Source organism: Lucilia cuprina, chromosome 2 (assembly GCF_022045245.1).
Source record: "Lucilia cuprina isolate Lc7/37 chromosome 2, ASM2204524v1, whole genome shotgun sequence".
In the NCBI taxonomy this organism is placed as follows: Eukaryota; Metazoa; Arthropoda; class Insecta; order Diptera; family Calliphoridae; genus Lucilia; species Lucilia cuprina.
Genome location: NC_060950.1, coordinates 20,685,206 through 20,700,156, shown reverse-complemented (window position 1 = coordinate 20,700,156; position 14,951 = coordinate 20,685,206). Strand labels below are relative to the sequence as shown.

Genomic DNA, 14,951 nt, shown 5'->3' with positions numbered 1-14,951 from the left:
AAATAGTCGAAAAGTCGACTATTTATAAAATATTAAAAGTCGAAAAATCGACTTTTAATTAAATGAAAAAAGTCGAAAAGTCGACTTTTCGTTTCAACTATAGAACCCTAGTATGTATAATGTTATAAAACCAATTAAAACCTCGGGCTACGCCGGGTATAAAAATCTAGTATTTACATAATCTTTAGATCAAGCAGATTTTTTTCGAAAATTTATTTAATCAATTATTCGAAACTTTAAAATACATATTATAAAAACCTATAGTAGTAAACTAAAATTTAATTTTTGGCGGGAACATCAGCTCCCCATAGTATTAAAATAGGATCAAAAGTAAAAGTGATTGAGAACTACTGTTTATTAGTAACTAATACAATTACATTTCATCATTTTATTGCAAACTCTGTACGATATTAACTAACATTGTTTATCTTAAACAATCAAAATAATCTGTGAACCTTAACGTAATTTTCGTTAATTTATTTAACTAAAGATTATAATTTTGTATTGTTTATTTAATGCAAGACTTGTGTGACAAATGATTAAAGCTGTTGTTCAATTGTAGAATTGTTGTATTTAGTACAAACTTGAAATATTTTAAATTTCAAATCATTACAATTCTCCAGTAAGTTTGTATAAAGTATTTTTGTTGTAGACAAACAATACTACGATAAGGTCTTGTGCTAAGGCATATAGATAAGATTAAATGGTTTGATTAACTAACTACTAGTAACTTCATATTTAATAGAATGAAATATTTTTGGTTAAGTTCATGTTATTTTATTTTCGTTTAATTTCAATTTCAATATATTTTATTTATACATAACATGTAAAGAAAGCCATCATCATATCATCATCATCATTACAATACATATTAGTGGTGGTTGGTTTTTTTTATTTGTTTTCCTATGTTTTGTCTTTTAAATAGTCTAAGTGTATAGAAGTTATAAAATAATGAATGCTAACAGATATGCTTTAAATATTCATTATTTTATTAAATTAACATAAGAAAACGAAATTAAAAAAAAAACTATTTTTATAAATTAGACAAACAATAAAGTAATGTAATACAAATTAAGAATTTCTTCTATATATATATATATATATATATATATATATATATATATATATATATATTATAAAACTACAACAACAAATTGTAGGATACTATGAGAATTAAGTTTTAAAGTTAAATAAAAAGATGAACTACATTTGTTTGTATTTACGTTTAAGAAGATTTAAAAAATAAAAATCTCTGACCTATATAAAATTGTTTTATTTAATATACATTTACTAGAAAAGAAAATGCTTAAAATTAATCCTGCTTCTTATCTGCTGCTGATTTGGGTTTAGCAGCTGTCGCTGGTTTTTCCTCTTTCGGTGTGTCCTTGAGAGCTTGTGTCGTACCCTCGAGTTTCTTTTGTGCAGCCTGTTCAGCCATTTCGCCGGAGAAACCGAATTCATTAACACGTTTAAGATCAACACGGTATTGCCAGCGTTGATAGAGGAATATAAAGAACACAATATCGTCACGGAAGCAACCCAATCTATACATTGTTGGCATTTTAATAACAAATGCAAAAATGTCGTCGATAAATGTGTTTAAAAATTTATAGGTCATCATGCGCCATGGCATATGGGCAACCGATTTTAATTTATAATTAATAAACAATTGTGGTGTCATCATGATAAAGCCAAATGTCAGCAAATAACCATATAACATGTTCAACAAAAAGGAATACCAGCCTTTATGTTCATTATAGACCATGGAGTAAATGAAATAACCGACTAGAAGAGGGAAACAAATCCAACCGAGATATTTAAATGCTAAATTATCGTAAGCTTTTGTTTCGCTTTCGGAATATGAGCCCTTATCCTTAAAGGAGATTTTTGGTAGTACGCCAAATATTTTTTGATCGGTATTGTAATTGATGTCGACAACTTTGTGAATTTTCCAAACTTCAATGCCCAAACCAATGAAACAAGATACACGAATCATAAAGTTTGTTTCATTATCGAGAACATAAAGTAAAACGATTAATGCCTGGAAAACACCGAAGAATACTGAACGTACAGAAAGACCTTCCAAAGACTGACGATTATTCCAAAATTGTATGTCATTTTTGAAGGCCAAAAGCTCAAAGATTGAATGTAATATAGAGATAGCGATAGTTAAACCCAAAAGATAGATATTTGTTTCCAACATAGTTTCTTTAAGGGAATCCTGATCTTCATCGTTTTCCTAGAAAGTGAGAAGAAAATTTATTCCTTATTAAAACAAATTATTATTGAAACATTTCATTTCATTAATGAACTTCAGTTCAAGTTCTGTTTTAGTTTTAGTTCAGTTCATTACCACTACTTTCAATGGTATAGAATATATTAACAACTTACCTCACCGCCACCGGAAGCCATCAGTTCACCCAAAACATTACCGGCAAATTTGTTTTTCATCTGCTGGGCAGCATACAATTGCCATTTAAACATACCGATAGGTTGGAAAGTCAAATGTAAAGGTAGCTCAGGGGTAGTCTCATTGATGGGATAATAATCACGCTGCAGATTCCAATAGTCATTAACAAAAACAATGGGTAAATAAGTTTTACCACCATCAACAAATTTCACATATTCATCCAATGGTGGAGGTACTGTGCCTTGAGCCCAATTTGTTTGATCTACAACAACGTTCAGGGTTAAATTTGGATGCCAATGTGAGACAATGGTATCTTTTAAATTTGCCTGGGCCAATTCAAATGCCAATTTCTCTTGCTCACTAGCCAAAAGATTATAATTCCGATTAACACGTATTTTCTTGAATTTATTCAACTGTTTCTGTTGATAACCCATTAGACCATTTTTGGCAAAATTTGGCGCTTTAGGGTCTGGTGATTCTCCGGATTTAGTAACGAAAGCGTGCAGATAAACGGAACCATTGTTCATAAGTTTTGGTGTGGCTTTAATGGTCACTTGATGATGGAAAAGGCCATCACGATTGGGTCCTGAGGACCAATCGCCATAGATGAGATCTTCTTGGAGCCATAGTAAATTTGAAGTTTGTTGGAAGTTGACATCATCGGCATTTTCCGAAAGCCATACGTGTAAATCGAAAAGTGTGCCATTTTCAAAGTAATTCCAGGCATGGATTTTAGGACCAGTTGCGGGGGATTTTTCATTTGGATTAGCGGCAGGTGGTGGACCTCTTCTAAAGAAGGAGGACACAAAGTATATAATAAGAGCGCGGAGTATCAGAGACTTGGTCATGGCAAAGAATGACTCCATTTTGGACTGAGGTTGTTGCTGCTGTTGTTGCTGACCTTCGGGTTGGCCTTCAATGGGTGCATTGGCATCACCATTTTGTTCAGCCACCTAAAATAGAAATTTAAATATTATTTACAAAATCTCTTTACTAATTTATGAATTACATGAAATCTTATTGAATTTCTACAGCCTATTATGCATTCACATTCTAATTCATTCAAAAAAAAAATTAGCAGAATTCAATCAACTACGTGTTCATTTGCATTACATTGACCTTAACATCATTTTTTCATAAATCAGATTTCTTTTTTTTTTACACAATTGTTTTTATATGCAGCAGCACCTGTTCCAACTCTTACCTCATTCCCAGCAGTTTGTGCTTCAGTAGACATGTTTCTTTGTTTTTATTACTTAATAGAATTCTTAAATCTTCATGTAGTTTTAATAATTTTCTTGTTTAATTTGCATATTTTCTTTCCAACAATAATTCAATTCAACAATTTGCAGTGATTTTTTTATCTTCCTTCGTTCTTGTTTTCCCACCACGTTGACTTTTGTAATAAAAAAAACAATACGTGTTCCTTTTTCTAAAATACTATTGCTTTTTTTTAAATGAAAGTGTATCTTATTGCTTCATACTATACGGGTTTAATTAATTAAAGTGAACTATTAATAATTAGAACCGTCTAAGCGGCTTCAAAATATTCTTGATTGAAAAAAAAAAAAACGAGAATGATTTTGCTTAAAAAAATTACTCTCTCAAAAAGTGGTGGAGAAATTTTTTTTGCTTTTCGTGGTGGATTTGTCTTATGGTGAATTTCTTATCACATGTTGACAACAATCAAATGAAGTTGGTTGTAGTTGATGAAATATATTTGATTAATTGCCAACTACAAGTACAATATCAATGGGAAATTTAACAGTAATGGCATCGAATTTAAAAATTTAAATATTTGGTTAAACAAATATTTATAAATATGATTTTATTTAACTTGTAAAAATTTATAATTGATTTCTTGACTAGTTCTCATAGCCCTATTTGGTTAAAATTGACGCACAATTTCGATAATTGAATGTTGATATTTTAAAAATGCAAAAAACTGGTTTTTACATATCTTAAGATATGTTCTTTTTATACCCTACACCACTATTGTGGGGATGGTATTATGCGTTTGTGCTGAAGTTTGTAACAGCCAAAAATATTGGTCCTAGACCCACCTTAAAGTATACCGTCTGTCCGTCCGTCTGTCTGTGTGTCCATGTAAACCTTGTGCGCACGCTACAGGTCGCAATTTTAAAGATAATTTGATGAAATTTGGCACATACTCTTTTTTGGCTCAAGGACGAACTCTATTGAAAATAGTTGAAATCTGTCCATTATTTCTCCTAGCCCCCATACAACCGTACCCCCGAATCGGCCCTTTAGGCTCACAATTACGTAAAATGTTTTTTAATATCAACAAAAATCTGCAAAAATTAGTTTTATAGAACAATAAATGACAATACTAATTTCCCCTTCAGAACATGACTTGAAGATCAAAATCAACTTATAATTACTAATAAAACGATCAAAATCTACATAAACGACTTTGAAGTAGACGTAAATTCATCTACCAAAATTTAAAGGGATAGGCCCACATTTACCCCTTCTCCCCTATGAGCCCTCTTGTAGAAAATCTTTTTTTGTCAACAATAAGTAAAAATTTTCACAATAAAACAAATTAAATGCTTTATATAAAAAAATCCACAATTTTAACATACTGACTGGTGTAGGGTATTATATGGTCGGCAATGTCCGACTATAAATTCATACTTGTTTATTTTTGCCACAGATCTGAAGACAATATAATATTACGTTCGAATTCTTAAAATTCAATGCTAAAATTTGTTATTTTCAAAATTGTATTGTAAATTTTATATAAATAAAATAAATTTTAAACTTCAGTCGTACATCGTGCCATTTATTTATTTGGGAAATTGTAAAATAATTTTCTTTAAAAAATTTTTCTGTGAAATATATCAGGTGCTTAATTTTCTTGTTTTACATTCCAATAAATTATTTCAAAAAAAAGGAATAAAGAAAAGTTTTATCAATCAGAAGGCATTTAATAAAAATTTATATCAAATTATTATTCAAATATTTTCTTAAAAACTTCTCAAAATAAATCAAAGAATTAAAATTGCCTTAGAATATAAAGTTTTTGTATACAATTTCCTGTATATAGTAAAATATCAATATAAATCTCAAAATTTTTTATTAACATAACTGATATCTTGAAAATGATGCAGCGGATTTAAAGTTCCCCTCATAAAAATTAGATAGGATATTAAAATTGTTTAAATTTTAAAAATACTCTAATATTTGTAGTTAATTTTAAAATATTACGTTTTACTGCTTGGTTAAAATTGTACCTTTTAATATTATCAACTACACTGTGTCTTAAAAAAACATAGTAGTTGGCAAAGCGAATGATTAACAAAAATTTCCCGCAGACAGAAAACGTCAATAATTTCCCGCCATCTTGGAAATTTCCTTTTTGATTTTTGATTAGCATTTGACTGCACGTTTCTTAAGGTAAGAAAAAATTTATTTAAAAAAATTGTGAAATTTATTGGAAAAAAATTAAGAAAAATAGTTTAATTATAATAAAAAAGTGTACGTTGGTGAAATAAAATAAATTAACATGAAAATTGTTGAAATTAAATGTATGAAAAATGTTTTTAACAAAAAACAAGGCACATAACCTAGAAAAATGTTTGCAGTCACAAAAAAACACGTCGCAAAAATACATTTGGTTTATTTGGGATTATTTTTTTTTTGTTTTTATGATGTTAAAAACTATAAAATATGAATTTAACATAATTTTTCTTTCTGTTTCGTATAGATGCAGATCTTCGTCAAAACTTTAACTGGTAAGACCATTACCTTGGAAGTTGAGCCTTCCGACACCATTGAAAATGTCAAGGCCAAAATCCAAGACAAAGAAGGTATCCCTCCAGATCAACAACGTTTGATCTTCGCTGGTAAACAATTGGAAGATGGTCGCACCTTGTCCGACTACAACATCCAAAAGGAATCCACTTTACATTTGGTACTCCGTCTTCGTGGTGGTATCATTGAACCCTCTTTGCGTATCTTGGCACAAAAATACAACTGCGACAAAATGATCTGCCGTAAGTGCTATGCTCGTCTCCATCCTCGTGCTACCAACTGTCGCAAGAAGAAGTGCGGTCACACCAACAACTTGCGTCCCAAGAAGAAGTTGAAGTAGACTACTGGAATGTGGATGGATATCACAATCAATATGCTGCTGTGGGAGAAGCACACACTATCATCATACTCCCTTTTTTTTCTATGTATACATTTAAAATTACATGTTAAGTTTTTTTAATTTTCTATATATTTAGTTTAAATTAAAATTGCTATAACATCAAATTTCAACCAAATTTTTGGTAAATATATGGAAAACATTTTTTATATAAAAGTGAGATACATAGAAAATATGTTTATTTTATTTATATTGTGTAAAATGATAAAAATCCGTTGATATATGTATATTTTGATCCTATTTCTATTAACTTATTCAAATTTATTTTGTTTATTAATAATGTTTTGGTATTTAACAATGTTTTGCTGATTCTGAAAATTTGTCTACACAAAAACAATAGAATGTAAAGAAATATGTGAAAGGGTAGGTTGGAATTTCTCAAGATCTTTCAAATTATGGGTTTATTAGAATCTTAGAGTCGTTTCTAATTATTCAGTTTAACTAGGCTTAGCTTGCTGTTAGATTAAACTCGGAACAAATTATACGGACTTTGACCGATGAATGTGTTTTTGAGTTATGGATTTAAGAATTTACTTAAAATATTAAGTTTTTGTTCTTCCGAAATCATTGTTTTATTGTTTTTGTTAAATGTGTTTTATCATTTATAACATAAGTTTAATTGGACAATAACACTCAGTTAAACTAAGATAATAAGTAGCGTTACTAGGTATTTACTGAAAAACACAAAACATGTATTAAACAAGGTTTAAACAAAGAATGTAGATTATCTTTATCTGAAAAACCCGCCCTAAAGTTCATCACTTCTAAATAAGAAGGTATTTACCTCATACAAGTTTGTAACCTGTCTATACGTTCGTCACTTCAACCACCACACCCTTCGATTCGGGGTTTTGGGATATTAAAAACAAGAAGAAAAGTATAGTCGGACATGGCCTATATGGTCGGCCATGTCCGACCCTACACGATGAGTATATTTTTAAAATTTTTATTTTTCATAAAGAAACTTTTATGTTGAATTTTACCTTAATTCCAAAGTATTTAAGCAATTTATTGATAAAAAACCAAAATTTTCTAAATGATGCTTTATATAGGCCAAATGTGGGTCGATCCTCGGTAAATTTAAGAAAAGGATATATTTTTAAATAACAGTTAATTTTGTTGAGTTTCAGAGCGATAGAAATGTTTACAAGTCAATTTCAGACGTTTAAGACATTTTTCGAAGGGGGGTTTGTATGGTGGCTAGGGTGAAATAAGGGCCGATCATTACGAAAATCTGCAGTGTCATTTACACTTATATAAAACTTATTTGTGCCAATTTTTAGAGAGATAATAGAATATTTGACGTTATTATGGCATAAAAAGTCCAAATCGGGAGGTACGGTTATATGGGACCAGGTGGAAATGGAAAGATTCAGAAATTGATACTGAACCTATACTTTAAGGACCAATATTTTGGACGTTACAATTAGCAGCACAAACTCAAAATATCTTCCGCAATATTGTAGTTTTTAAAATTAAATAAAACTATGTAAAATTGCATTTCATAGAACCTAGTATTTTGTGGTTAAATCAAAATTTGTTGATATTTATTTTTAAAAAATAATACAAAATTAATTAATACCAAATTTGTTGTAAAAATATGAATTACTAAGAAAACAAAACAATTTGTTTTAGATAAATTAAAAAATATGCAAAATATGCTATAAAAATGTTGAAAATCTACAAATTTAAAGCAAAATATGCAATTTATGCATTTATAACAAAATATGCCATTTTGTAGCAAATTCTTTGATTCGAAAAGAAAACTAGTTTTAAGTTTTGAGTTACTGTCTACAAAAATGCATTTGCATAGAAATCCTTGGCCTGCTAATAAGGCAATGGGTGTCATATCTAATTTTTATTTTAATCATTTTTTTAAGGATCGGGCCATAAATGAACCTATCCATTCTGAAAATTACTTTAAAGCACATTACTTGCTAAAATATACGAATATAGTAATTAAAATGTTATACAATTAAAATCTCTTTACCAACATTTATGTGGATAGGTCCATTATTGACCCAATTTTCATTATTGGCTTTACTCAAGGAACTGGCTTTAACGATCATAAATGCCTTTAACATACGAGTGAAGCGATGAAATGCGACACACGTAACTTTCTTACGAGCCAAAACCTCTGTTCCATTTTTTTTGATCGGCCCCCATTTAAGGTCCTTCTTTGCAAATGGCTCTAATGTTTATTACTGGTTAAAAAATATGAATTTACTGACGAAATTTGACACACATTAGTTTAATGCTAGCCAAAATCTTTCCAATAAATTTAGGAATGATCGGTCCATAATAATCTCTCTACCAATTTGTATGTAGATCGGTCATAATTGACCCCACCTTCAGAAAATTACTTAAACGATCATATTACTGTCCTTAAAATATGAGTTATGAAATACGGTTATGAAATTCGGTCTAAATATCATGCGGAATGTGTTCGTAATTCACCATACCCCCATATGAGCCCCCATTATAAAATTACATTAACGCTAATTACTACCATAAAAATGCGATTACAGCGATGATATTCAATGAAAACATGTTTTATATAAACCAAAATCGGTCTATAAAAAGTTATGAGATCAACTTTAGAAAATTTGCTTATACACTCACGGTATTTAAAAATTAATATTTTATTATTAGTTCAAAAGAGCTCGGTCCATAATTGACTTAAGCCATATTCCAAATATCACACAGATGTTTATAGGGGAGCATTCCTTTTACGGCATACGGTTTGTTTGGTGGGTATATGAGATTCGGCACATCCGAATATAACACTCTTACTTGTTATTGGTAGGGGACAAACAAATCTGAACTTGGTTTTAGTTTCATAAACACATAAAAAGTTTTATGCGTGAAAGGGTTAATAATAGGTGAGTGTTTCGGCTATGATGTCGACAACTACAATCGATTTAGCAACGTCACAAACCATTATTTCTGAAAACACATTGCTAGAAAATGAAATGACAGATTATGAACAGACAATGAAACAGTGAATTTAAATAAACGTATTGAAGAAACTTAATAACTTTTATTAAAGGTTTACATATACATCAATACAAAAAAATACATATCAAGAATAAAACTAGAATATCATGTAAATTGTATAAGAGTTTCATCTTTTTTGAATTAAATATATTCGGCATTAAATATTTAAGAGTATTTTTAAAAGCTTCATGTTGCAAATACACCACAAATACGATTTTTTTTATCTTATTCTCTTCTCTTGTGTTAATTAAAAATTTGAAAAAAATATTCCTACAATTGAAGAATAAATAATCTCAAAGGAATTTAATATTTCAACAGACAGAAACAATCCATACACTCCCCAGCAGTTCGACGGGATAGTCCCGAACTAACCACTTAACCTACCACTTGTGGTGGCCCCTAGCCACCTGACTACCCAGTTGACCAACCATTTTAACATGGGCTTGTCCTACGAGGAAGTCAATCGTCACTCTACACCCTACAAAGAGACAGTAAAGAGACGATTGCCTCCGCTCTCGCTTACAAAGGGGACACTAAAGTGACGACTGTCTTCATTCTCGTTTACAAAGAGTTTATTTGTGACGAAAGTCCAAAAACATACGAATTGGATTCAGACAGGTGGTAAGATATTAATGAAACTAAAATTTAAAAATTTCAAGTGTCTACTCTCTAGAATACTATGGGACAATAATGTGACGATTTACCCGAAAGATATAAATACGAGTCAACCAGATGGTGGCATATTAGTAGAAAGTAATAATCATTTCTCCAAAAGATGGGTAAAATAAATACTTTCGGAAGTACAACAAAAAAAAAAAAAAACAACTTTTAAGAGTATAATATCTAGGTACTTGAGCACAGTAAAGAGATGACTGCTTCCGCTTACAAAGGGGATACTAAAGTGACGACTGTCTTCCTTCTCGATTACAAAGGGTACATTCGTGACGAATGACCCAAAACATACGAATTACGATCATCCAGGTGGTAAACTATTAGTGGAAATTACTGTCTTTTTCGTATGCATTGACTCTTTGTCAAACTGCTGGGTCACAGTTGACGTAAAAATTGCAAATATGTTAGTAGTATCAAGTACTAAATGAACGTAAAAAGGTACTTTTTTCTACAACAGTTTTTATTTGAAAGAGAATATAATTTTGTAACCGGTTCCTATATAATCAATTATACATCAGGTTTCATTAGAACCGCTTCCTTAAAACATAATTTCCATCATATTCGTATGCAAATTGTACCAGATTTCACTTTCTATCGCCCACTATTCGCACCACTAGTGGGAGAAAAAAATTAAAAAAAAAAACAAAAACATACAGATGCATTGTGCCTAGTGGCTGCAATTCATTAAAATTGTATAGAGCTTGACTTGTAAATTGGAATATTTTTGTTTTCATATCGGAGTACAGATTTATGTTACACACAGACAAACAGAATATTAAAGAATTAGCAAGTAGTACAACAAGAATTGAAAGGAATGTAACCAAAACAAAATATTGTGCCCAATAAAACCTGAATATATAGAACAAATATAAAAAAATACAGAAAACAATGGGTAAAAATTAAACATAAAACCACAGTAACTAGTACTTGTATTAAATATAAAAACATACATATACCAATGATCAAAATAATAAGTACACTTTACTTTGTGCAGAAGTTTGTAACACCCAAAAATATTGGTGCTAGACCCAACTTAAAGTATACAAATCGGCTCAGAATCACTTTCTGAGTTGATTTAGCTATGTCCGTCCGTCCGTCTGTCTGTGTGTCCATGTAAACCTTGTGCGCACGCTACAGGTCGCAATTTTCAAGATAATTTGATGAAATTTTGCACATACCCTTTTTTGATTGAAAATGGTTGAAATCGGTCCATTATTTCTCCTAGCCCCCATACAACCGTTAAATTACGTTAAATGTTTTATAATGTCAACAAAAATCAGCAAAAATTAGTTTTATAGAACAATAAATGGCAATACTAATTTTTATAGTGATCGGGCCTCATTTGACCCTAGCCCCCATACAAACTCCCCTTCAGAAAATGACATGAAGGTCAAAATTGACTAATAATTACTAATAAAACGATCAAAATCTACATAAATGACTTTGAAGTAGACTTAAATTCATCTACCAAAATTTATAAGGATAGGCCCATATTTACCCCTTCTCCCCTATGAGCCCTATTGTAAAAAATCTCTTTTTTGTCAACAATAAGTAAAAAATTTCACAATAAAACAAATTAAATGCTTTATATAAAAATCCACAATTTAAACATACTGGCTGGTGTAGGGTTTCATATGGTCGTCAATGTCCGACTATAAATTCATACTTGTTATAATAGGCATATAATCAATATTTTCAAATCAAGACATTTTTATTTTCGAATTGATTTGAAGAATAACAGTCAATTTTATTACAATAATTTTAAAAAAAAAAACATATTGTTATTTTTACACCTATCATTAAAAAATATTGTCATTCCGTTTGTAATACATCGAAATATTGGTCAGAGACCCATAAAAGTATATATATTCTAGGTCCATATCAAATTCCAAGACGATCTAGCCATGTCATTACAATAGGGCCCACAATAGGGCCCACAAGGGAGGAGCTAGACAGTTGAAATTCTATTCTATCTAAGGTTTATATGGTATTGGAAATAAGCAATTTAGGTCCACGTTTTCGGATAGCCCCGATACAAGTGGAGTTCCAAAAAACAGCTTTAACGGGCATAACTGATTTAGAAGTACGAGTATAGCGATAAAATTCGACATAAATAAGTTTCATATGAGCCAAAATCTTTCACCTAAATTTTTTGAGGATCGTTCCATAATTGACCCTACTCCCTATATACGGTCCCCTTTAGAAAAAGACTTTAACAGTCTTTACTGGCCTAAACATTCGAGTATAGCTATAAAATTCGACATAAATAAGTTTCATATGAGCCAAAATCTTTCTAATAATTTTTTTGAGGATCGGTCCATAATTGATCCTACCTCCGTTTAAGATCCCATTCAGAAAATGACTTTAACACTCATTACTGGCCTAAACATTTAAGTATAGCGATGAAATTCGACATAAATTAGTTTCATATGAGCCAAAATCTTTCTTCTAAATTTTTTGAGGTTCGGTCCATAATTGACCCTTCCCTTCAGAAAATAAATTTAGCACGCATTGCTGTGGCCTCCGGTAGGTTAGTGGTTAGTGTTTTAGGAGGTGGTGGGTTCGATTCCCACCCGTGGCACTGGTTGAGGAGCGCACAACAGGCCCGATTGAGGCCTAGATGTATTTCTTCGGATTTGATGTGTATACATCCTCCTTTCAAACTAACTAAAACGCATTACTGGCCTAAACATTCAAGTATAGGTATGAAATTATGTATAAGCAAGATTAGGTATCTAGCTACTTTTTTTAGTGGGGATCGGTCCATAATTGATCATACAAGGTTCCCTTCAGAAAATGACTTTAACGTTTATTACTGGTTAAAAAATACAAGTATAGCGATCAAATTAGACACAAGTAAGTTCCTCGCCAGCCAAAAATCTCTCTTACAAATTGTATGTGGATCGGTCCGTAATTGGCTCTAACCCCTATATAAGGTCCCCTTTAGATAATTATTTAAACGATCTCTGCGGTCTTAAAAATATAAGTTATGAAATTCGACGTTGGAAACTTTAATACGAATCTTGGTATCGAATTTCACGCGGAATGTGGCGGTAATTCACCCCACCCCGCATAATTACTGGCATACAAATGCGAGTACATCAATGATATTCAAGTAATTCTTCATTCCGAATTTATTGAGGACTGATCTATAACTGACCCTAGAGCCTATCAAAGGTTCCTTTAGGTTATTAAAATACGAGTTTTCCTTATTTCAAATACGAGTATTACGATGAAGTTTAACATAAACATAATTGACGCCTTTATATGCGTCAATTATGTCCTCTTCAGAAAATTACTCATACGCTCACGGTTTAAAAATTTAACAAAAATATTTTTTTTTACAAATTAATATTTTGCTAGTTCAAAAGAACTCGATACAAAATTGACTTAGGTCATATTCCAAATATCACCCTGATGTTTATAGGAGAGCATTCCTTTTACGGCATATGATTTGTGGTGGGTATATGAGGTTCGGCACTTTCGAATATAACACTCTCCCTTGTATAAATTTTAAGTGTGACACTCTTAGACACAATTCAATAATTATTGCTGGACAATAGGATTTAAAACTGCTTTATTAATAATTTAAATGTCACAAGTATATATTTGTCTACTAACACCATTATATAGCCAGCCACCAGAAAGTGTACTTAATTTTATGATCATAAGTGTATTCAATTCTATACGAGCATTAAGTGCAAAAGCTAAAGTAGTAATTTTATAGCATCACTACTAAGACTTCCAACAGTAAGAAACCAACGGCAAAAACAAGCTGAAACCTATATAATCCAGAAGAAGTAGATGGCAAACAAATTAAATAAAAACTATAAAATAAACGAAAAAACAATGTACATAAAAAGACAGAACTGAATGAATGTAAAAAGTAGAGCCTATTTCTGTTTGTAAACAATTTTAAAAATACATAAAATGAAGAGGAACGTAAGGAAGCAAAACCGCAGCCTGTGCTGCAAGGAAATGATGTAAGGAAGTATTTTTTTTTAAATTGACATACAAATATTGATAGTATATTAAATTTTTCATTCCGTTTGTTGGGACTATGACCAAAGTTGTAAATCTCTAAAAGGAGGTCCTAAAAATTATCCGGCTGCCAACAATTTATATATAATCTGGGCCCTTTTGAAATTCTGAGTCGATTTAGCTATGTCCGTCTGTCTTTCTGTGTAAAACACACTCACTTTAAAACTAAGCTAAGGGTATCAAACAAATTCAACGAAAATATTTATTGTTACAATATACAGTTTGGTATTAAAAATCAGCAAAATCGCTTGACGACGTAAAAAGTTATCAGTAAAAATTCCGGGCTACCTCGAAAAAAGTGCGTTTTTTCTCAATTCTTCAGCTCTTTTTCTCAGAAACAACAAAAGATAATTTGATGAATCATGGTAATTAATTCAAAATTTTCCATACCCCCATACAAAGGTACATATTCCCGGGAATTAGTTTATCGTTAATAACTCCATCATATATATCAGTAAAACAAGTACGAAAGTATAGTCGGGCATTTTTATTTTTTATAAAGAAACTTTTATGTTGAATATTACCATAATTCCAAAATATTTAAGCAATTTATTTATAAAAAGAACTAAAATTTCTAAATGAGGCTTTATATAGGTCAAATATGGGCCGATCCTCGGTAAATTTGGGAAAAGGATATATTTTTAAATAACAGTTAGT

The 14,951-nt window shown here is 30.8% G+C and overlaps 2 protein-coding genes across 2 annotated transcripts; one reads left to right on the top strand and one right to left on the bottom strand.

Moving 5' to 3' along the window:
• Positions 1–1,251: 1,251 nt before the first annotated feature.
• Positions 1,252–3,991, bottom strand: LOC111686970 (cleft lip and palate transmembrane protein 1 homolog). Its single transcript, XM_023449374.2, has 3 exons — positions 3,615–3,991; positions 2,392–3,363; positions 1,252–2,239 (listed from the first exon to the last, which is right to left on the bottom strand). The coding sequence occupies exons 1-3, from the start codon at positions 3,645–3,647 to the stop codon at positions 1,313–1,315; spliced, it is 1,932 nt and encodes a 643-aa protein (XP_023305142.2). The 5' UTR covers positions 3,648–3,991; the 3' UTR covers positions 1,252–1,312.
• A 1,687-nt stretch (positions 3,992–5,678) lies between these two features.
• On the top strand, positions 5,679–6,744 carry LOC111686969 (ubiquitin-60S ribosomal protein L40). The gene is made up of 2 exons (XM_023449373.2): positions 5,679–5,830; positions 6,141–6,744. Exon 2 carries the CDS (start codon positions 6,141–6,143, stop codon positions 6,525–6,527), a length of 387 nt encoding a protein of 128 aa, XP_023305141.1. The 5' UTR covers positions 5,679–5,830; the 3' UTR covers positions 6,528–6,744.
• Positions 6,745–14,951: the final 8,207 nt, after the last annotated feature.

Coding starts and splice junctions, on each gene's coding strand:
- LOC111686970 (XM_023449374.2), bottom strand. CDS start 3,647: ATGTCTACTGAAGCACAAACTGCTGGGAATGAG. Junction 3,364..3,614: donor CACAAACTGCTGGGAATGAG/GTAAGAGTTGGA, acceptor TTTCTATTTTAG/GTGGCTGAACAAAATGGTGA. Junction 2,240..2,391: donor TGGCTTCCGGTGGCGGTGAG/GTAAGTTGTTAA, acceptor CTCACTTTCTAG/GAAAACGATGAAGATCAGGA.
- LOC111686969 (XM_023449373.2), top strand. CDS start 6,141: ATGCAGATCTTCGTCAAAACTTTAACTGGTAAGACCATTACCTTGGAA.